General features: G+C 44.0%; 1 protein-coding gene across 1 annotated transcript; it reads right to left on the bottom strand.

Moving 5' to 3' along the window:
- Positions 1-1669: 1669 nt before the first annotated feature.
- On the bottom strand, positions 1670-16914 carry LOC142894103 (uncharacterized). The gene is made up of 20 exons (XM_076035251.1): positions 16593-16914; positions 15894-15994; positions 15693-15762; positions 14310-14440; positions 14119-14207; positions 13931-14030; positions 13806-13849; positions 13514-13591; positions 11909-12105; positions 10622-10686; positions 10403-10509; positions 10219-10321; positions 9174-9273; positions 8468-8507; positions 8169-8220; positions 7967-8072; positions 7417-7500; positions 6616-6733; positions 3435-3525; positions 1670-3118 (listed from the first exon to the last, which is right to left on the bottom strand). Exons 1-20 carry the CDS (start codon positions 16810-16812, stop codon positions 3044-3046), a joined length of 1971 nt encoding a protein of 656 aa, XP_075891366.1. The 5' UTR covers positions 16813-16914; the 3' UTR covers positions 1670-3043.
- Positions 16915-24611: the final 7697 nt, after the last annotated feature.

Raw genomic sequence — 24611 nt, 5'->3', positions numbered from 1 at the left:
TGCACCATTCTTAAAGAACACAAAACATTAAAAAAATAAAATAAAATAAAAATAAAAACAGTTTCTTGGGTCCCTGAATTCATAATTTCCCGCATCCTTTGATGTTTCTATTGAGCACATTATCTCCTCACTTTATAAGATATCAAAGGTGGTTTATTTTTTGAACAGACAAGTTGAAGAAGAACAGAAAATGTGCAGTTTTAGTCCATTGTAAAAGACATCATCACATTGTGAATTGGGACAACGCCAGTCATTGGCACATAGGACAAGGAACACAAGGCTCCAGGGGGCTATAGAAAACAAGGACGAGGGGCACTGATGAAATCATTCTTGATATAGTTTCATAATCCCCAAATAATTTCATATCCAAAAGAACACTGCTGTTGGTAATAGTTGCCTTTTCTGCCTAACCTTCATCCCTGAATTTAAATGAAGTGTTTACCGGTGAAACATCATCTGCAGTCTGAAGACCCGTCCAAGAGCCTGAATACCATTGGAGGGATGCCACATAGCCCAGAGCATCATGGGTAACTCACTGACTGCCTGCTGCCTGGAGGGCTGTCACTCATTCTTCAACTGCTTGCTTGGCTTAAAGTGCTTTAGCCATGAAAGAGAATGGAAGGATTGTGGGATTAGTGGTCAGCATCTGAACACACACACACACACACACACACACACACACACACACAAACACAAACACACAAATAGTGGGCCTGCTCCCCACCGAGATGTCTTTAATGAGGAAAGATGAGATTTCAACGGATGTGACCCCAACTGAGGACCAGTGAAAAGGTGATTCAAGCTGAATGGGGTGTGTGTGTGTGTGTGTGTGTGTGTGTGTGTGTGTGTGTTGTGTGTGTGTGTGTGTGTGCGTGTTCAGCCCCAACAAACCTATTGTGAGAGTTTTGTCATGAAGTTCCTCCCAGGTATAGAAAACTAATAAATTAACAAAAGTCATAGACGTTTGTGTGTTGACAACTTTTTGTCTTCGTACCCAGGAGGAAATGTGCAACTTCTTATGGTCGAGAAGGCTCCTTGTGTAAATCCTCATTCTTTGTGTCCACCCAAGGAAAATTGCGTGATTTACTGTTGCAGTTCCCTTGTAATTATTATAATTTGTAGCAAAAAACAAAAACAAAAAGACATAAATCATAGATGTCTACCATGTGACCAGAACAAAGAGGACAAAGAGACAAAGATGGGATAGGAACAATGGAGCAGTATCCATCTTCACAAGCAATGGCTGTGTGTGTGTGCGTGTGTGGAGAAGCATCATTCATTTCACCTTCGCGTCTTTCAAGACAAAGGTGAGCTGCTGCACATCTGACACTCTGATTAATGAACTCGCACACACTTGTTCCCACGCTGTCTAAGCATGATAAATGATTTCTGCCCATTGTCAGAGCCATGATGAGCAGCGCCTCCTGGGCATTCATGTGCTCTTCATCCAGTGTACTATTTACTCATTCTTTTCTAGTCTTGCAAAATTTCAGCTCCATGGAAACATAATTACTTTTTTAAGGAGTATAAATATAATACAATAACATGTCTGTGAAAACTTTAATGTTTTTGACCTTCCTCTGCAAAATTCTGATTCAGAAAACTTGTTTTCCACCGATGGATGAATTAATCTCAGTACACAGACACAAACACTCAAAACAATTTCACGTATTGCTCACAAAAGCACTTTTAATTTCTTTAGACAATTGAAATCAGTCATTCAAGTTTTTAAAAAACATTTTCTTCATAGAAATTGATTGATAATTCCGTTAACCATTATTAATTCCGTCTTTCTCTTGAGAAACAGAGCGTGCCAAATGGATGGGGAGTTTGGTCACAGTGTTTGGATCTCCTTTTGTTGTAAGCTGCCCACAAGCAAGGCACTTAACCCCAGCGTCACTCTTCCTACCGGTGCTGCAAGGAACAGATCAGTGAGCCGGTTTGCTTCCTGATTCTTAACAACTACCAGGTGTCTCTCAAGGCTCGACTCTTGGCCCTGAGACGTTTCAATCGTCAACAGCTGCTGAGAATTCCTTAATAAAAATATAATATTTCAAAACCCTGCGTTTAAGTCTGTTGATGCCAAAACCATTTCCTGAATGCGTCTACAATGTGTGACAAATAAATGACTAAAAGATGTTGGAGCTTGTTTTCAAAACACCCCTCTTGCAGTCAACATGGGGGACAGATGTGTTGACATGTTAGTGGTGATGCCGTTTTTTCTCTAATTCCCGTCGCGTCAGATGTGTGTCTGTTGTTTGTTTCTCAACCGATGCGTCATCCGCAGATTCACAGCACCAACATTAAACAGTTTTTCCTAAATCCGCAATAATTCCTCCAACATCCATCTACAAAGCCACTTTTTTCCTTCCTCTCTGATGACTGGTGGGGGGGGTGGAAGCAGCGGGGTGTCGGCGAGGCGAGAGGGGCTTCGATGACTGACAGACGTTGCGCAGCCACGCCAGTCTGGTTGTAATTAAGAATAAACACACTGAGCAGGGAAGGAAACACACATTCCACCAGAGTTGGGTCAGATTCAGGGAAGCGAGGAGGAACGCAAGCTCTGACCGTTTACCCTCTCAACATCAACAAACCAGCACACCAGTAAACAGTCGGCGTGACGACTTCATTCTAAATTGGTTAAACGTAGCAAAGCAACTGATTCCGTCGATTACCTTCCGATTATAACTGATGCTGCCTAAGCCTGATAATATTTCTAAAGGAAAGCAATCACTCTTAACAATTGTTTGTGCCACGGTGCCAACCTCTCTATACACTCCTGTGTTTCATCCTGCACTGCTGGTGCCGCGCAGCTCAGCGCTAAATCTAGCAATCCGTGTTGGCCAACAAACCTGAGCCCTTCATACAGTCACTGTCCCAGTCTATCGGTGAAAATTGCCCACAAACAATTGAATATTTCATCAGATTAATCGAGAAATACAAATTCTGAAATGAGAAATCAAAAGAAACATTTGAGACCGAAGGAACTTTGCGCAGTCACATCTTATCTGCGCACCATTCCACCGCCAGCTGTGCCTCTGTGTCAGTCGACCAGTGATTTGAGGTCGGGAAGTCCTGCGATCTTCAGGTCCAACAGCATCTGACCAAATGCCTTACCCTGGCGAGGGAGTGAGAAGGGCGAGACAGGAGGGGGCAGGAAGTTAAACAAGAAAACACAACTTTCCTTTATGTGTCTCCCTTTGGAGCCAGGTCTCTGGTTTATTGCATGTGTGTGAATCGACACGTCCTGCGCGTGTGTGAGTGCGTGCGCGCCTGTGTGAGCTTTAGATGTGCTACGGATTCCAACGAGGTGGTAAAAGAAACTTTTACTGGTGGCTCTGAGCGAGGGATGGCGAGGAAGGTGTGTGTGTCTGTGTGTGTGTGTGTGTGTGTGTGTGTGTGTGTGTGTGTGTGTGTGTGTGTGTGTGTGTCACCTGGGGGTCACTGCGTAGAGACGCCACCCCTCCCCCACCCAATGAATTCTGCAGGACAAAGTTGAGGCCATGGATCCCAGGAAGAGTGTATCTAGAAACACACACACACACACACACACACACACACACACAAATTAACCACTAGTGCAAACATATGTTACCAGGCTGTGCTGGCAGCCTTCTGTGTGTGTGTGTGTGTGTGTGTGTGTGTGTGTGTGTGTGTGTGTGTGTGTGCGTCTCCTGCAGGTTATACGAGCAGACAAGGTGTATAACTGGCGGCTCGGCGGCGTCGGGGAGGCGTGTTGCAGCTGGGAGAGGAGTCGCAGGTCAGCGAGTTTTACAGCCTCCACCTCATCATTAGGCTAATTGCTAACATGCTGCGGCCCGAGTCACGTCGCAGAGACGTGGGCAGATGCACGGACTGGTCCACCATTGTTACAGAACCATTAATGAAAACGTGCCCGATATTTTTTGGAAGCAAGTGCCACTTTTCACTTTTGCCAGTTTGCTGGTCTTGAGTCCAAACCACTGGTTGTAAACATTCTTCTTTATTATCTACCTGCATATTTGAAACGCGCAGCGGGCAGAAAAAACAATGAGGAATAAATCAGTGTGTAATGTCTGCAGATTTATGCGGATAATAGATGTATTTTCTAGCCCATGGGGAGTCCTGGAACTGGGAGAAGGCTGTTAGTTTCTCACAATCATGGGTGTGAGAGCTGGTGTGCAGCCACACTGCGGTCATCGGGCACTTGTGTCTGTGCTTGGTTTTAATGATCTTCATGTGAGAATGCAACCCACGCAAATAGGTGCTGTTTCGGTCAAAGTACATCCTTCGAGGTTCGGATATTTTTCTCCTTGACCCATTCACGAGTACCAGGTGTTGGCCCAGATTAGAGTTCGATGCCACTCTACCGACAAGCTAATTGCCAAGCGGTCAACAAGTCCGACAGGAAGGTGACGCCAGGCTAAACTGAACAGACTTCCTGGAGTCACTCTCAAGATTAAGAGATATAATGACCATTATGATGAAGATTCTTGTGGCTCCTCCTCAGAACCTATGGCAACGGACTGATGGGACAACATCTCGTCTGCAAAACAAAGCAGCGGACGCCCCTCAGCACTGTGGCTTCCACACTGACAGCACGAGGACGACAGAGAGGAAGATCTTCTTCATGCTAGGATGAGATTTCCACCACAGTGTTGGTGGTCCAGCTGAGAAAGTCAGAACACTGACTCTTCTGTTTGGAGCTGAGATGTTTACAGTGTTGTCTGGTTGCGGTTCTTGGTGTCTCTCAGTCTGATGTGGCTCTCCTTTTCGTGCCTGCTGTGTCCTTACAATTTTGAAAATGTAAGACATTAAACCACAAGGAGATGGATCTTCTTGGATGGATACAGTGGGGCAAAAAAAAGTATTTTGCAGTCACCGATTCTGCAAGTTGTCCCACTTACAAAGATGAGAGGTCTGTAATGTTCCTCATAGGTACACTTCAACTGTGAGAGACAGAACGTAACACTTTGTAATGTAACCCTGGTGGGCAATGCCAGAGGTCAAACGTTTCCGTTAGGTCTTCACTAGGTTTGCACACACTGTAGCTGGTATTTTGGCCAATTCTTCCTTGCAGATCTTCTCAAGAGCTGTGATGTTTTGGGGCTGTCGATGGGAAACACAGGGCAACTCCCTCCATAGATTCTCTATTGGATTAGGTCTGGAGACTGGCTATGCTACTCCAGAACCTTGAAACGCTTTTTACGTAGCTGCTCCTTCATTGCCCGGGTGGTGTGTTTAGGATTATGTCATGCTGGAAGATCCAGCCACATTTCATCCTCAATGCTCTCACTGATAGAAGGAGGTGTTTGCCCCAAATCTGCGATACATGGCCCCGTTCATCCTTTCCTTAATACGCATCAGTCGTCCTGTCCCCTTTGCAGAAAAGCAGCCCCAAAGAATTATGTTTCCACCGCCATGCTTCACAGTAGGTGGAGGGGGATTGTCAGTGATCTTGTATTTAGTTTGGCTCAGTTGGTAGAGCGGGCTGTGAATTGATGTTCGAAGGGTTGGCGGTTCAAATCCCAGCTCCAACTGTACACATGGTGACGTGTCCTTGGGCAAGACAGTGAACCCTAATTGTTCCCAATGGGGCTAGGCAGCACCTTGCATGGCAGCGGCCACCCATTGGTGTGTGAATGTGTGCATGGGTGAATGAGAGGCCTTTGTAAAGTGGTTTGGGCTGCCATGAAGGTACTGGAAGCGCTATATGAGTGCAGTCCATTTACCATTTATTCCAAGAAGTGCTCCAACTGTTGATCTCACCAAGCCTATTGTAGATTGGCTCATCCCAGTCTAGTGCAGGAGACAGCTCTTTATTCTTGGCCATTGTAGAGAGGTTGCAGTCTGACTGTTTAATGGTGTTGACAGGTGTCTTTTATACAGATAACAAGCTCAAAAGGTTGCCATTAATACAGGTAATGAGTGGAGGAGCTTCTTAATGAAGAAGTAACGGGTTTGTGAGGGCCAGAATTCTTACTTGTTTGTAGGTGCTAAATACATATTAAAATCTGCATATATCTGCAAATATGCAAATCTGTGAAGACCTACAGGAAACATTTGACCTCTGTCATTGCCAACAAGGGTTACATTACAAAGTAAACTAAGTAAAGTGAACTTTTGTTATTGATGAAATACTTATTTTCTGCACCATTATGCAAATAGATACTTTACAAATCATACAATGTGATTTCCATTCTGTCTCTCGCAGTTGAAGTGTACCTATGATGAACATTATAGACCTCTCATCTTTTTAAGTGGGACAACTTGCAGAATCGGTGGCTGCCAAATACTTTTTTGTCCCACTGTATAAAGGCCCAGTCCAAATTCACCCCATTGGCCCTACCCCTCCATTTAGCCGCCACGTCGACTCTGTGTCAGTGCAGACTGTAAAGGGCGCTGCCACATCTGTCTATGTAGAAGCTCTGGTGACTTCTAGTGACGTGGTCATTGTTTAGAGTTGTCCCAATTCGCAGGGCGCAAAATAAGGGAGGTCGACAGTTGAAGCAGGTAAGAGTTTGAGATTAAAGGATTAAGTTTCCCTGCGAGGGGAAGCACAGGGCAAAAGTCTCAAACATGTCATATTCACTCTGTCATATGTTAACGCCGAAAGCTAACAGAAAGCTAGCTCACCGTGTGACAGAGCCCTTCGTGTCCGGCTGGATGAGGTGCGAGAAGTACTCCTCCACCACAGAAGCAGTGAGGTGTTTCTTCAGGTAAGGGAAGAAGAGCGGGTGACGAGCCACCACACCTGAAGAGAAGGAGTTTAGCCGCCAGTGTGCCTAGCTTAGTTTAAAAACACCATGTGACAATATATCTCTGCCATGAGCCCAAACAAAATGTTGATTTGTGACATTTGAGAGTTGCCGTTTCAGCCCTCTTGTCCTTCTAAATCCAATCTAACGGCTAGTCGCTTTGAATTATGCTACGTAATAAAACAAGATAACGAGCTAACAGCTAACAGCTAAGCTTTGAACACAAGTAGTCAGTGGCTTCTTAAAATACTAAAATAACTCCACATTTGTTGAGTTGCAATAAATGTGAAGCGTGAACTTTGATAAGCTTGCTTGAAAATGAAACTAAAGGCTATATAAAAATCCATAAGTGTAGCAATGTCATTACCTGCCACTACCTGATCACTGGAAGAGGCAGAGGTAAACAAGATTAGCAGAAGAATGTAAAGGAATTATTGGCAATTGGGTTGTGATTATTTTTGTAGTTCAGTCAGCCATGAGGAATGCTGCTTATTAGCTCTGTTTTGGAAAAGACTAAAATCACGGGAGCATACAAACTCTATCAGAGGACGTTATTATGAATAATACTGTTTCCATAAAATTTAAAATGTAATATTCTTTAAAATGTGAATTAAATGGATTTATGGAAACAAAGTGTGCCCTGTACTGTCAGGACCAGTTGACTTCCTGTGTGTCTTACCGATGTTAGCAGAGTCTCCTTTGTCTCCACTGCGGGTATAGGCCAGCTCCTCCAGTCTGTAGGTGTGCCGTCCACATGGAAGCTCTGCAGGGAGACACACAACTGCAGGTGTCAGGACAACACCATGTTTGTGATCATTTAGGAGGTCTGGCAGGAGGGAAAAAAAACGACTGAAATTGTTGGTCACTTCCTTTTCATTCATTCCTCTGGCTATGAGTGAGTTTGTGAAGCTTGTGAAAGCATCATTGGTGTACAAAATTAACATTAGCAGAACAACTTGCACTGGTGTGTTTGCAGTTGCTGAAGCAGGTTTTGCTTCCTGTTACATGTTTGAACGTCGCCCTCTTTGGTCAAACATCACTCACTGCACCTTTTAAGATACACACTGGGAGTTAGGAGGGCAACTCACTGTTCACAGGGTGCATGGGAAAAGCACCAAAACTTCAAGACCCTTTTGGGACTTCTTTAAGGGTCCCATGGATCATGGATTCTCCCAAAACAGACTTGAAAACACTTCAATTATAGTAGATTTTTTTTTCTGAACACTTACCTGCATCAGGTGCATCTTCAACAGCAGGAGGGGCTTCCAGAACAGGAGCATCTGGCTCCGCCTCTGTGAGTGACTCCACCAGCCCACCGTCCACATGGATGTCCACCTGAGGAGACAACAGTGACAAGGGATTGAGGCAAGGAAGACCTGGGGAGTGGCGAAGGAACCAGGCTGCTCTCATGAATCTACAAATCAAACACACCTTCAGCTGAGACTTGGGGTGGAGAAAGAAGAAGGGCCTGAGGACAGGAGACCTGGGACAGGACAGGACAGGAGGACACAGAGGATGTATCGCGTAAGGTCTCTCTCTCTCTCTCTCTCTCTCTCTCTCTCTCTCTCTCTCTCTCTCTCTCTCTCTCTCTCTCTCTCTCTCTCTCTCTCTCTCTCTCTCTCTCTCTCTCTCTCTCTCTCTCTCTCTCTCTCTCTCTCTCTCTCTTCTCTCTCTCTCTCTCTCTTCTCCTCTCTCTCTCTCTCTCTCACACACCCTTTAGTTCAACTCACACTTTGGGTCGCCCGCCCACAATGCCTGTCAGTCCAGGAGCTGAGAAAGAGGCAGAAAAAGAGGAGGAGGAGGAGGAGGAGTAGGAGGAGGAGGAAGACATGTTAGCTGGTCTGGGATCAGTCTTACTATTTCCTGTTCAGCATCAACAGCAGTCTGAATCATCAGGAGTCACTTAGTTCACTGTGTGTGTGTGTGTGTGTGTGTGTGTGTGTGTGTGTGTGCATTTACGTTCGACAACACGATTCCACTACCCAGCGTCTGACTCTCTAGTGTAAGACGTTTTAAGCTTATATATCATTAGCCATAAAGGGATAGTTTGACTTTTTGGTCAATTCTCATGTTGCCATAATCCCCATAAGTCATATAGGCAGGTACATTCCCTTTATCAGTGCCTGTATTTATTTTTTGTTGTTGTTGTTTTTTAATCCGGCACGCAGAAACGCAAGCAAATTTGCCAAAATTTGGAAATCTTCCTCGAGCAAAAAAGGCTGCTGTGGCTTCTCCTCCTCCAACTAAACTAAAGCAAAGTTAAACTATGCAATAAGCAGTCGCTGCCGTCAATCATCCTGGTTATTCTGGCAGGAAGTGAGGAGCCACGATCGTGAATGTGAGATATTTTGTTCCACTGGCGCTTGGTGTGCTATGTGGTAACTCCACACAGCAACGACAATGCTGAGAGAGCACTGCTGACTCTCTTCTTCATACCCATGCCGGTCCCTGCGGGGCTGACTTCCCTGGAGAAGAACTCCAGAGCTTTCTTCTGTCTGTGGTGGACGGCCAACCAAAGCACAGCTTCTCTGCAGCCCTGCAGACAGACAGGCAGCGGCTCACACATCCTTCCAAATGATTGTGGCAGTACACTGGAGCACTGTTGCAAACATCTTTTTCAGTTGCTATTATTGTATGGTATTTTATTTTATTGACCTTTATTTATACAGGTTGAAAACCTCATTGAGATCCAGGCAACTACAGAAAGTTACAAACAAGATGATGTACAATGGGCTACATTTGCAAAGCAAAGTGAAGGAAAATGAAATAAAACCAGTTGCAACTGCAAACTCCCACAGTGGCTTTCTCCAGCCTTCCAAAAAGCCCCTTGAACTCCCCAAAGTTAACCAAGCCAGACTGTAGCTTGGTCCAGGTTGCAGGGACAGAGTAGGAAAAAGCTTTTCTCCCAAACTCAGTACAGACTGGAGGGACAACAAGAGCAATGTAGTCCTGGGAGCGGAGGCTAAGATGAGATAGGCTCCATGTCATGTAGTATGTAGCATGTAGTATAGGCTATTGAGAAAAGTCACCACTTAATTAGCCCTGCAGCTGCCTCATTGACCAAACTAGCATAAAAACCAATGCAGCCACCAACAATACACTGCATTTCCACATATATTATATGTGGTTACAGATGGTGACCATATTACTGTACATCAGGCCTGATGAAAGCCCACAGGCCGCAACGTGTCAGCTAGTTTTTAACTTGGGCCATGCTTAAGTAAAGGCTCTTTAAGAAAGGCTTTTTCTGAGTGCCTCAGCTCCTACAACCAACTTGCATTTCCACATCATTTGTATTCACCCACGAGAATGCTGTGCAGTCCGACAGACGGGCCTCTCACTGCCTAACAAGCATGGCAGTTTGCTGCAGTTTTCATTAAGCCAAGGTTACAGTAATGGGCCTTAACCTTGACTTAATGAAGGAGGAGCAGCAGGAGTAGGTGATGGAGTCAAGAGGAGACATTTTCAACCGTCTTTGTACCTGAGAGATGGCGTTGGCGCCGTACGTGTCCTCTGCTCCAAGCACCTGGATGTTAACAGAACTGAAGTCCTCGAGTCCCAGCTGTTTGAAAATACGCACGCACCTAGAAAACACACAGAAATACTTCTGTTGTGTTAGCAAACAACACAACTTGAGAGATGACACTGTCGCAATCTTCACGTACCGTTTGATGATGCTCTGCGCGGTTCGTCGGGCTTTGTCCACCGCCCTGGGCCCTCCCACTGGGCACACGGCCATCGCCCTGAAGCCGTCCAGGTAGGTGGCGCACACCTGGGTGCGGGTGGGGGTGGGGACAACATCAGCGCCACTTGGAAAACCCCGATACGTACGGCTGGAGCAGCGTGTGTCAGTGCATGTGTGATTTCAACAGGGTGTGTTTTACCTTGTACTCATGTGGAGGAGCACAACCTTTAGCCCCAGTCACCTTGACAGCCCCGCCCTCTACACCTGGACACACACACACGCAAAACACCAAAAGTGAAGGTGTGAAGGTGATTTCCTGCGTCAACACTGAGACTCATTACAGAGTCAAACACACACAGACACGACCCTCGACTGTTTCAACCACTTTAAAATATTACCTCATTGTGAACTCAACCAAACCTTCAAATTGCAACTCCTCCCACACTCATCAGACTCCCACACTCAACACATCAAAATGTAAACCTCTGTTCTGGAATCAGGACACGGTCAAGTCAGGGTCAATTAGCAGAGTGTGTTTATAGTGTATAGTGACAGAAGTAGCCGACGGGTCACATCCGTCCCCATCTTTAAAGCGCAATATCAAATGGAGTCGGTCCAGACCTCCCACACTGTGTCCGACTCCAATCCAAATGACAAAAGTGAACACAGCGGATCCAAACAAACCAAGCAGGAATCAAATGGTAAAAATAAAAAAATGTTTGAAATCGTTTGAGTGTAAAACAAGATGGCGTTTTTACACAACACTCATTTATCCTCAGATGAAACTACAGATCCCGTGAAGTTTGAGCAAAGCATATAGAAGCCGTAACAGAGTTCAGCTGTTGGACAGTATGTACATTGAACATTTAAGCACCTGAACGACACTGAATTTCTGTGATTGGGAGGAAATGTTGACTTTGCTTAGAATCGTAATAAATGATGCCGGTCTATCGGAGTTCGGTTGAAAGATTTCACCTGCAGCATTTTGGGGATCACCCAGGAGCCACTTGCTGCAGCATGTGCTCTGATTCCCCGCACGTAATTTCACGCCGTGATTATTTACCCAAACGGGAGTGAGGCTGCGGGGACGCAGGCACCACAGAAGAAGAATTAATTACAGAGAGGAGTTCGCTATTATCGGAGCAGGAGAGTTCATGTGACGGTCAGATGGGTTTAATCGGAGCCTCTTGTTTAGTTTTTAGGACGGGGGGGGGGACTGATATGGAGTTTAACAGAGGTTCAGAGGGAGGGCAAGGGGGAGGGGGGAGTGCAGGGTCAGGCAGCGGCTCCAGCAACCGTCCAGACACGTTCATGTAAGGTTGTGAGATGAACGTACAGTGATTCCAGAAACAGTTGCTGGTTCAGCCAGCGGTCACGTCCTCAACCTCCCCCGGGTGTGTGTGTGTGTGTATGTGTGTGTGTGTGTGTGTGTGTGTGTGTGTGTGTGTGTGTGTGTGTCAGAAAAATCAGAAAAATGCACGAGTACCTGGGACCTCTCGTATTACCACCTGGCTGAAGTCACAGGTGACGTCAGGCAGCAGGTAGCACCGCGGGTCCCCGATCTCGTACACCAGCTGCTCAGCCGCCGTGCCGAAGGAGACCAGGCCGCCGGTGCCAGGGGGCTTGGAGAGGACGAAGGAACCGTCAGAGGAGCACTCCACCACCGGGAACCCCATCACATCCCTGAGGAAAACCAACGCCACACACGTTGTAGACAATCAACAAGAACAATCAATTGTCATGGATGAGAGTCAGTGAGAGAGTAGCGCAGGCATTGGGCAAACTACGGCCCGGGGGCCACCTGCTGCCTGACAGGCAGAACTAGAAGAAATGATACTAATTTTTACATTAGATTTGGGTATGAGTGTTTCCCATAGAAGCTATCATTAGCTTACAGTAAAATAAGCCATTTAGACAGTCAAGACACTGGAACATTTTTGAATGAAGGTTTCCTTCTGGTTTGCTCGTTAGCTAAAATTTACTTACGCAAACGTTTGCTAGCAAAAGTGGCGCTAGCTAGCTGCTAAAGAATAGCCAATATTAGCCAGACATTAATTCTGCCCTAATTTCTGTACTTCAACCTACTTCCATAAGCTCGCTGACAGGCAACCTTCTTCAGTAACTGGAGGCCACAGTCTAACACAGGCATGTTTTTTTTTTAAGCTTTTTTAATCTGGCCCGCCGAACTTGAAGAAATTATATTACTTAAATTAAGTAAATAAGTAATGGAATAACTGTATTTCATCCATTTTCTCAGTGTTTTAACAGTCATTTCAATAAAGAGCCAAATGCCGTGGGGCTTCAATAGAAAACATATTTTATTGTAACTTTGCTTTTGTTCATTTTCAATTGACATTAAAGCAGATGTTTTCTACATATCCCATGATATATTTTTTCCTCCTATGAGGTGGCTCACTAAAACACTCCATCCATCTGCTCCTGCTCAGGGCCATCATTCAAAATGTAGGACCCATTGTGGCCCACCAGTCAAACAGTTTGCCCAGCCCTGGACTGGCTTGTGGCATTATTATATTTTTGAGACACATCAACATCTCACGTAAACCTTCTAGTCTCTTTCCTCAGCTGTTGTTTGCTCAGCTGATAGTCACGACCATGGCACTGGACAAGCCGCTAGAGGTCATTTCACCTTGCCAAAACCTAAAACGGACGCATTCAAGGAAACTGTGATGCACATCACGTACTGGAACAAACTTCCACAACATTTCATTTTGATATCTAGCAGAGATGGTTTGAAGAAAATACTAAAGAGGCTGTTGTAGATTGTGGCTAATGTTATTTGTGAGTACATTGTATTTGGTCATGTCGCGTTTCATTTTCTTTGTGCTTATTTTGTTACTGTATCTATTATATGTATTGTGATCTTTAATTTGTTTTTGTTTTTTTATTAGGTTTTTACTTGGGAATCTTTTAATGACGCTGTAATTTCTAATTGAGCCCAGTAAGAAGAGTCACTACTGAGGCAGTGACTAATGGGGATCGATGATTATCAATACAATGAGAAATGTACCGCGACGAAAAAACAGGAAGTTGAACAACACGGGGGAAAAATTGAAACGCTCCACTGTCCTACCAGTCGGGAACCTTGTGCCAGTCGGTGAAAATTCCTCCTGTACTCTGAGCACCGCACTCGATCAGGTGACCTGCAAGACTGATGCGCACGTGCACACACACACACACACACACACACACACACACACACACGTGCACGCGCGCACACACACACACACACACACACACACACACACACACACACACAGTAGGGAGGGGCCAACCATAAAGAAAAATGAGCTGTGTGGTCTGAGACTATGGCAACTGGTTCAGAATGCAAAGGAAACTATGTACGGCATGTGTGTGCACTGTACCTCCCAGCAGCCAGCAGGTCGTACTCAGTTGGATCCCACCCAAACTGCAGCAGATTAAAAGAATTGCTGTGAGTTCATTAGAGTGGGGTTGCCTCCACCTTCGTTCGCAGTGCAGTTAGACGTACCGAGTGCATGAGCGGCCCCAGAGCAATGGCGCTGTCCACGCAGCGTCCCGTCACCACAATGTCGGCGCCAAGGTCCAGGCAGCGGCGAATCGGAAGAGCTCTGACAGGAGAAGGGCCAGGGGAGCCAATAAACAACGACAAACACTCAAGAGGTGGCCGACAGAGCAGGTGTGAGAGTGTGTTTGTACCCCAAGTAGGCGTTCATGCTGTGGAGGGAGGAAGGCAAGCGGCCGATGCTGCCGTCACCGGCCATCTTCACCTCCTTCAGGCTCTGCCTCTGACCAGACAGGAATCATCACGTTCAATTAAAGCAGAGGGAGAAGTGCGCCTCCCTGTGGACGATCAGAATAGCGACAGCTTCACCCCGGTCGGCGCTTACGTGGGGCATGAGGTCATCGCCGGTCACCACAGCAACCTTGAGATCCAAGCCGGCCTTCTTCACGACTTCCTGTATGGCAGCAGCGCAGGCCAGGGGGTTGACGCCTCCCGCATTGCTGACCACACGGATACCTGCAGAGGGCGGGGCTGTAGGTTAGCGTCGATTCACTGTGTGGAAAGGCTGGTGTAAGGCATTGTCATGGCCTGGACAACACTGTCATCATTAATAGTTGGTGGCTTGCACTCATCGCCACTGCCGCTGTGGACTTTAATGCGGACAGAAAGCAGGAAGTGACTTTCTACAGCAGGAGGGAACAAGTTCCCCTTCCTCTGGTGTTTGGGGGTTGTTTGAACCAATCCAAAAAAATCTACACCCAAATTAAATCTGACTTCATTTTCACCACAAGATAAATAGTTAAATACAACAACACAACACACACACAGCTCCACACATGCACACAAATCATCCACTAATGAGTTTGACAACTTACTCCAGTCAACAACTTTTGCATTTTTTTTTTTGGCCAAGTACATAACTTTGTCCTATTCCCTTTTCCCCTTCTTCGTGTTGTTTTGACTCTTTAAAATAAAATAGTATTTTCAAGCGCTTGAAATTGGTAATTAGAAAGGAAAAAAAATAGAAGCAGACCACCGCCCCCGAAGGAAATGCTAACAACACTTCTTTTTTTTTTTTTGCAGTCGCGAGCAGCAGAGGTGGAGACATTTGTGTGTCAGGACCAGACTGTCAGACATGTAACATTAATACAATCTATTTAAACATATTATTTCAACACTGTAAAGAAATTATGGAACATTACTAATACGCTTCCCTACTTCTGCAGAAGGTTTACCTGTCTACCTGTACCTCTATTACTACCTATTAAACTACAGTTTTAAATGTACACTTGCAGCATTTTAGTTTTATTTTTTTGATTAACCACAAAACATACAAATCACAATTCGTAAAGCAGGTCAGTTATGACATTAATTGATTGAGTGAAAATCTAAATACATCAACAGCATAGGTTTCTACAGGTTGCACTACTACTTTATAGGACGATGGGGCTCCTCCTACAGTTAATCCATCCATCCATTCTCCATACCCACTTCTTCCTGAGCTCAGGGTCACGGGTCCTACAGTTAACATCCAGAAAATGGATTTTGTTTTCTTTCTTTTTTTTCTTGTAGTAGCATCTAAGCCAGAACAATACAGACTTTTGCTTCCTTTATTTCTGCCGTAATTGTTATTTACTTGCTGCCTTTCATCTGGATTTTGCAAACTATTATGTTTACGTGATTGCAAATAGTTCTCTATTAGGAGTTAACTGAATGGAACAGGAAATGGTCGCCACTTTAACACGTGTCATCAAGAAGTGATACCTACCCTTCCTGTGGATGTCGTTGATGAAGGGAGCTATCGCCACCTGGATGAAGTCTGGGGTGTAGCCCAGGGTCTACAGAAGAGCACCAACATGGTTAATATCACTCAACGCCACCTCTAAATGGCAGCTAGCGCCCTACACGGTGAGGTAACATTACGGATTCGGGCACACAGATGAACCCTGCCAAGAAAGGAGGAACTCACAGGCATCTTGGCCTTGGCAGCGGTCAGTAAAGACATGGTGATCTCACTGAGGTAGTCAAACACCAGAAAGTCCAGCTTTCCACCGTAGATCAGCTGAGGCACTGAGGATGCGGACACACACAGCACACACACGCACACAGCTCAGCCATATACATATAAATCCATAAGAAACTATTTCTGGTTGTGTTTACTATTTTACATGTTAAAAATAATGAGTTCTTTCTGTTTTAAATGTTATTTTCAGCATTATTTCATTTTCATCACAAGGTGTCATTAGGTAACCTGTGCTGAAATTGGTTTTGGCCTATTAGACAGACTTTCTCTCCAGAGTAATCTTCATTTACTCTTTGAGAGTCTTGTGTTGAAAACTTCGTGATCATTTTCACTTCTTTTTTTTCCAACAGCTTCCACATCATGTGATTAAGTGACTCCAAATCAAAAGTATTATTAGACTGATGAATAAGTCATAAATTCTTCCTGGCAACTTTTTTTTATTTAAAAATAATATTAATAACAAGTGTAATGACTGTATTGCAACTTAAGAGTAGTGTGTCAGTAAAAAACGATTAAAAAAAAAAGAAAAAAAAAAAAAGAAAAAAAAATCAGGACTAAATCTATCTCTCGAATGACCAGTCTGCTAACAGTTAGCCGTTAGCATCCTGAAACTAACGGACCGCGCAACTTGAGCACAATCGGTACCTGAGGTGGCCGTGTCTCCCCAGAACCCGGAGGCACAGCCAATCCGGACGGGTTTGGACCCAGCGGAACTGGTGTGACTTCTGGTGCTGGTCCTCTCTCCATGCGTGGCTCTGGGTGAAAGGTTACGCCGCAAAAAGTTGCCGTTTACTCCGCCAGTGAAGCGTGACAACCATCTGACGGCCGGGGACGGCTGAATGCAGAGACATGGAGCAAGTAACATTGTTAATAAAACTGTGTTGAAAACAGCCCGAGTCGACTCTCTGTGACAGTTTGAAGGTGCATCGGTCCGACTACAAAAATAGTCCGACTGGAAACACGTCCCGGAAGGGAACCAACATGTCGACTCTCGTCCTACGGCAGCAAATGTCTTAACGCTCCCATCTTGCGCGTAAATTAGGTTTATGCAATGAAGTGAGACGTCAGAATTTACCAAAACATACCCAAACAATTGTCTTGAACCGCAAGAGTCAATAAAATGTGATGTAATGTGTTTTTGTTTTGTTTTGTTTTTTTGTTTTGTTTTGTTTTTTAAAGGAGGAACTTGTTTGTATCGGGAGAAAAGTGATCTCTTGACATTTGAGCTCTTGCCATCCGTTGTCTGCTGACTAAAGTGATTAAACGAACAAAATGATGTAATTTGGAACGGAATCATGTGATTTTGGTAAAAGACACTGGCATTTAAAAATGCGGGATAAGAACACATCTCTTTCACTTACTTTTCTTTGTCCTATCCCTTTATCCTTTTTGGAAGTGACATGTCTTGATGATGTCTCAACCCATTCTGTTTTGACTTCTTCTATGATGGACAGTGACACCCATCTTGCTATTTTGTCATCTTTTTAATTTCTTTTAAAATAAATAACTGGGAATTGTAGCTTAGAGTCAAAGAGACAGTGGCTTGTTGTTGTTTAGACTTTTTCAACATATATTTAGTCAGAATTATAGGTTTACATTTATATACATAACATAAGTCCCATTCGTGTTTTTTATTGAAATGTTCATGTTGAATTGGATGCATCTTAAGCTAAATTCATTCATTCATTCATCTTCTATACCCACTTATTCCTATTCAGGGTCACGGGGGTCTGCTGAAGCCTATCCCAGCTGTTTTAGGGTGACCCAGTTCATCGCAGGGCCACATAGACACAAACAACCATTCACACTCACATGCATGTTTTTGGAGTGTGGGAGGAAGCCGGAGAACCCGGAGAGAACCCACGCAGACACAGGGAGAACATGCAAACTCCACACAGAAAGGTCCGAGGCCTGGCCCCCGGAATCAAACCCACGACCTTCTTGCTGTGAGGCTGCAGTGCTAACCACTGCACCACCGTGTCGCCATCTTAAGCTAAATTTCCATTGAAAATCTCTGAGCTTTCAAAACCCATCCTCTTCCTTGAGGCTAAAGTCACCCAGCAAGAATGTCTATGAACCTGGCGTACAGTGCATCACTGAGGGGTAAAACAGGAAAACAGTCACTTATTTGTAGGGCCCCACCATATTTGGGTGTAGAGGGCGTGTACTGGATGAGCATGTAATTGCTGGGAAGAACTCCTGTTGTCACAACGTTAAACTGGAAAACTGGGCACTTTTGCATGATGCAAACCAAGAGACAAGACACAGCCATCCATCATGATTAGCATGACATCAGCAGACACTAAGTTAAGGTACCAGAATACAGTACCTGCTCGGTGAACATCACACTTTTGAAGAACTCCACGTCTTACTCTAATCATCAATCAGGTTTGAAATCAACTCTATTTTGTATTTGTGTGTTCTGCTTGTCATTTGTACATATGCTAAAAAGAGGGATTGTTTAAGATGACTTTCAAGGATAAGCATTCTTGGATTTTTTTTTTTTTTTTTTTAGCTTTGTCATACCTACTAACAGAAACAAGAAAAAAAACTACATTAAAAGCAACTTTTTCAGGTTAATGAATTAAACTAACAATTATGCTTATGCTTCATGATAACTGACTAGAAGTTCAATGGGTTTAATGGTGTTTAATTGATTTAGACCCAATAAGAATCATGAAATCATTTCAATAAGCAATTTAGACCTTGCCTGCAATATAATCTTTACACGGAACCTTTCCCTCATCTCCTGAGGTTAAGAGAGGCGTTCTTTCCTGTGGCTCTGAAATACACTTCTGCTCCTCCCCAGGCTCCTCCAGCATGTTCTTGAACTCCTCGTTGGACACCTTGCCAGCATCCACTGGCACATGTTTTTTAAACTCGTCCTCTTTTCCTTACTTCTTTCTCTGCTTCAACTACACATTTACGTCCACACCGTTTGCTGTCTTCACCAGTGCCAACCTCCTAATCTGCCTCCCCATCTACCTCCTTGTGCTCAAGAAGGGCATCCAGCAGTGGTTGGGTCATGTCTCCTCATCGTCTAGCAACGCTGATGTATTTATCTATCACGGCGTAGCGTTGGAGGTCATCGCAAGTGTGTCAATGGCCCTTTACTCATTTTCAGTCTACACATGTGGTACAGCAGCCATGTTGCTTGGTTACCACATCATGTGGCTTACTTACGTTGGACAGTCAATGTTTCACTGTCTGACCTGCACCGAGCGCTACATGGCCGTCGCCCACCCGGCCATGTACCACAGGCAGGCGAAGGAGGTGTTGATGAGGGCGAGGAAGGCTTGTGCGGCTGCTGTTTGGTTGTTTAGCATTGGATTTGCATACTACACATCTACATTATTACCAGACGCACCTAGCATTCTCTTCTTTTGCATTCTGGTTGTCATGGCGATCATCATCAATTTCTGCAGCTTCTCCATGCTTTATGCGCTAGTTCGCCTTGGGCTGTGGAAAGTGGGTGGAGACAGGAGGCAGATCGACCACTCCAAGCTGAGGGCTTTCCATATAGTCACGGCAGTGACAGTGGCACTGTGGTTCAGGTTGGGTGGTTTTATGGGTTGCAACATTAGCATGAGTCTGGCAAAGGCATCGATGAAGGAGCAATGCATCCTGCTTTTTGCGTCAGTCTGGCTTTACATTCCCAGCAGCATCATTCTCCCTGTGATGTTCCTTCTGAGAGCTGGAGAATTCAGGTGTTGCAAGTCCACCCAGGAAAACTAGAAAACTATTCGTCCAATTCAAATTTCCACGACTCCATTGGTGTAATAGCCCTGTTCCACATACGGGTCTTTAGTGATTTAATGCAAACTGTCAATCAGTTTAGAAAAATTAGCTTTAATTTTTTTGTACACTAGGGGGAATCGGAGACGTTGTAGTCTTCTTTGGCTACGTAACTGATGGTCATTTAGTACTGAGCACTGTTGCCCTGGACAGGATGGTCCAGCGTCAGCATCAGGCCCTTCCTGAGCAGACTTCCTGCTTATGCGTAGGTTACATTAAGGTTCCCCATCCATCCACCATCAACTAGGTTTCACAAGGTTAATTTCCAATAAAGTATGCTTCTGTTTATTCAGAAGATATGTCCACTTCACATTCATGCTCATTAAGAAAATAGATAAACAGAGGAATAATGCAATTATGAAGAAAAAGGGTTAGGGGAAAAAATATGAAGCAAAGTCACTCCATGTGTTATAGTTAATAAAAACAGACGGTGGGTGCCTCTAGACACAGGACAAGCTTGAGAAGGTTTCCAGTCAGCCTGGTCATAGTCTTTTATGGTGTTGGGTTGTGGGTGACTGGCCCTCTTATCTGCTTAAGCAATACTTATATATATAAAAAATTAACAGTAGTAGTAAGAGAAGTGGAGAACACCTTGGAGGTGCTCTTCTGAGTTGCTGTGCTGTGAATAAATCATTTGTTTTATAATTGATGTTTGTCCTTATTGGGATTCTAATGGAGTTTTATTCTATGTAGTCTCAATCCTGGATTTAGACTGATTACTTACTTAAAAAAAAAATACACATTATGATTTGGAAAAGTAAATTACTTTGTTTTGTTTTTTTGTGTTATAAAAAGAAGAAAAATGATCTGTAAAAGATGTATTTTTTTATTTTTGTTTTCAATCAATCATCATTTCAGTACATTTTTGAGATCCTGTGATGAGTGAAATACTTTACTTTTCAGGCACTTGACTGTACTAAAAAATGATTTCTCAAACTTTGTCTTTCGCTTGATAATGGTTTAAACTTTAGTGCTGACGGTCACTGTCACTGTGTGTACTGTACACGTGTATTATGTGCAGTATTTACAGTATATGTTGAGTTTCATCTGTTTCATTTGAGAATTTTTGCATCTGTGGGTGATTTTTCCAGTGACAGCCCGCTGGGTGTGATAGCATTTCTGCTTTGCATTTTTTCCTGACTCAAACCATTCTGAGAAAATAAACCAATCACACCAACACACCAACACACACACACACACACACACACACACACACACACACGTTATAATGGAAATTTCTTTTTTTTAATGGAAAACATTGTGGATGACAGTAATCATCAGTTTTATTCATTATTAGAGGAAAGCCAACAGCTGAGTTACAATTAAAGTGTGTTTATGACATGTGTCAGTGTTCATACTAGAGCAAACACTCTAGACATAGACAAAGTGGGACTAAGGCAATAATTTGGTTTTCTCGAGTTTCATGTAAACGTACTGACTGCTATTGGAAAATCAAATGAAACCAGAGCAGTCGTCCAATCAGGTTCAGCTCTACGTTCAACCCAACATGGTCCACATAATGGAGGGCTGCATAACTACTTATTTTACTATCTCCTCAACTATTTACCTTAAAAGTAAAAAGACACAATGACATAGTAAAGACACTCAGTTCAACTATGAAATCAAAACAATGAGCTGCGCTAACCCAGTGTAGAGAAAAAATATTGCTGACTAATGTTGCAGCAAACAGCCAAGCAGCCTCTACCTAAAGGTCCCTTGGTAAAGGCTTAACATACAGCTCATTAATACATACAGTATATGAAAGTGTATACTCACAGTACAATAAAAGTAATTTTGGTTTTCCTACCCTGAGAACGGTTCTTGTATGTATATAAGAATATACATAGATCAAGGGTTTTGCTGCCAGTTAGCTGCCATCTTGCACTGCCAAATTTCTAAGTAAGCCAGTGTGATCAATCCAGCCCGCCTGACAGTGCATTTCGTATTCAGGGTAAATGCTCTTGTCCTCAAGTAAACCAAAAGAAGAAGAAAGTGCACGCGGTATCCAGGTTTGTGCTCGCAGACCACCATAGTTCACTGGCAAGCTTGGGAGAGGGAAGGTGCAAAGTTCCTAAGAGAACTTAAGTGAGAGCGTTGCCATTTAAAATGTAACCACTTGATGTCGCCGTTTCTTCTGAAAAATGTCCAAACGTTACACACTTAACCTTTAAGATGTTTTTACTCACATCTGGTTATCACTTTACTCATGTTGCTGCATAATTAGCAGTTCCAGTGTTACAATGCAACACACACTGGACAGCATATTTCCAGTTGAAATTTTTCTAAGATAAGTAACTGCATACAGGATCTACAAATCCCTAAGCACAACCAACTACAGCCCTTTGCACACTACAAAAAAACACCCTAGTCACGCCTCTACAAGCTAACATAAATCAGGTTTACAGTTTTTGAGTGTGTACAATTCCTGATCTTATCATTTGCAGCAGCATGGTGGCGGTCGCGTCCTGTGGAGGTACAGCAGTGGTAGCACCAAGCTGCTGGGCAGGTTGAAGGCTGGGGGCAAGGCCCTGATGATGCAGCTGACTTTCACGTTTACAAACGGTGCAACCACCACAGTTGACAAAATGAGGATCCCTGCAAACCAGAACCACAGCGCCCACATGACGGCCGAGACGGTGAGAAAGGCCCTCTCCTTGGATTTGTCGCTCCGCCCCTTGTCTCTCTCCCCGCGCCCTGGCTGTGGACGAATCAGAACGCGCAGAACAGACACACTGCAGAAAGAGACAACAACAAGCGAAAAGACTAGAACACAAAGTAAGGGGACGGTCGGTATTTTTGGATAGGACACACTCGTGATCCCCATCCATGCAAAGGACAAGAGCCAGACACATGCGATGCTGATGTTCCGGATCTTGACGCCGCGGCTCTTGTTCAGTCCCCGGTAGGTGACAGGGTGGACCACGGCCAGGTAGCGCTCCACGCAGGTCAGCAGGTGGAAGATGCTCTGCCCAGAGTACGCAACAGAGATGAAGAGGATGCCGCCGGCCGTCATCAGCCTCAGATCAGTAGAGTCGCTGTAATATGTGAAGATGGTCCCGGACACCAGGAAGAGCTCCATGAGGATCCAGTGGTAGGTGAAGACGTCTGCATGGCACGTCTTGGTCAAGGGATGAGGCCACCACCATCGGCAGAAACCAAGACAGAGGATGAGGAGGGAGAGTGGGAGGAGGGTCGCGGTTCTGGTGATGACGATGGCTCTGCTGATACTCAGTGTGGAATTCAAGCAGTGGAAGTAGGGGATGCCCGAGACGGGGCCATAGAGAGGCATATCGCTGGTGATCATGAGGATGACGATGATGATGATGATGATGATGATGATGATGATGGAGGCCTGAGGAGGAGAGACAGAGGTGTGGTGCTGAGAAACAACAGCTCACAATGGAGCCCAACGTCACAAGGAGATGAGGCATGTAGACACGCCCCAGCTAACTGCAACCGCCACCCAAGAGCTGGAAACCAACATCTCAACACTCTACTTAAATGCTAATGTAAGCAAGAGAACACAATGAGGAAGAGTTCCAGCTGAACAGTCATACACTATTCTTTTGTTTTGTTTTGCATTCTTTTGTTTTCTGTTTTAAAATCTTTTTTTTTAATGCTCAAAATATATAAGATTCATTCAGTCAATCAAATCATGTAGCATACTTTACTCCCACCACTATTTGCTATGATTACTAAAAAATGAGATGTACCAGTGAACTGTAAACATGCAATTAAGGAAACATTTAATCGCATAAAAGATCAGACACCAAAACAGCGATACCACAATATGTGCCATCACTTAGCAAGCTAGTGTGCATGCTTGCTAACACGTTAATACGTAATGATATCGTGGTCATGTTACCAATATGGCTTTAGTTGAGCGTTTAAAGTCTCCATCAAAAGTAGACATTTCCAATCACTTTTAAAATGTGCCAATAGTACACAGCACATTCTCATAGCCTGCATTCTCATATGTGCGCATACACATGCACTTAAAGGTTAAGCTAATAATTACAGTGGCTTTGGCACAATGAAAAGCACAAACAAAAAAGCAGTCAACAGACAACAGGCACTCACCTTCTCTGATTAAAATTCCTGTCTTTCAGCAACTTTTCCAACCTTGGGCACCTGTGACTCCTTACTGGCTCCCTGTCAATACATATGACGCCAGTAGCATTTGCTCGTGTGAGTCATTAATGTGGTTAATATGTCATTTAGTTGACAGACGGAGATGGGAGATGTTTTTGCATACTGTATAAACAAACAAAAAAAAAACTCTGATGGTAAAGCTCTGCATTAAACCTGGGATCAAAAACTAAAATGTAATTTTGTTCTGCTGTGGTGACCAAACCCTTATAGTTCTATTACTCGTATTTAATAGATAAAGGTTTTGGTAACATAAAATAAAACAAAGTGTCTTTTGTCAACAATGAATGAATGAATTATTATATAATAGCGACTCCCTGATCAATTAACAATAAAAAAAAAAATGTGGCAGATGACGTTTTAGAAATGTTTTTTATGAGCTAAATTATGTAGTCACCATACAAAATAGTTAATTGGCTGTTCTGAAAAAATAATACATAAATTAATTCATAAATCCTAAAGTTGGAATAATTAATTAGGATAATAAAGTTGGAATAATTTTGACATCATATGTCTCAAAACTTAACGTCTGTCTGCAGCGCAGCTTCGAAAACTGACTAATTTTTGCTGTGGTACATTTGAACACCCAAATTCTAAGAAACTGACAAAACTGATGGATTCGTGTGCAGTGAGGAGTGAATTTTTTTTAGGTTTATTTAGCTGCAATCCAAATAGAAGCCAAGTTTACACACTAGCAGCAGGATGGCAGAAAAAGAGAAA

The sequence above is a fragment of the Nelusetta ayraudi genome, unplaced genomic scaffold, assembly GCF_046127955.1.
Source record: "Nelusetta ayraudi isolate G7.1 ecotype Tasmania unplaced genomic scaffold, CSIRO-AGI_Nayr_v1 ptg000042l, whole genome shotgun sequence".
Taxonomy (NCBI): domain Eukaryota; kingdom Metazoa; phylum Chordata; class Actinopteri; order Tetraodontiformes; family Monacanthidae; genus Nelusetta; species Nelusetta ayraudi.
This window is presented reverse-complemented; position numbering and strand designations above follow the sequence as displayed.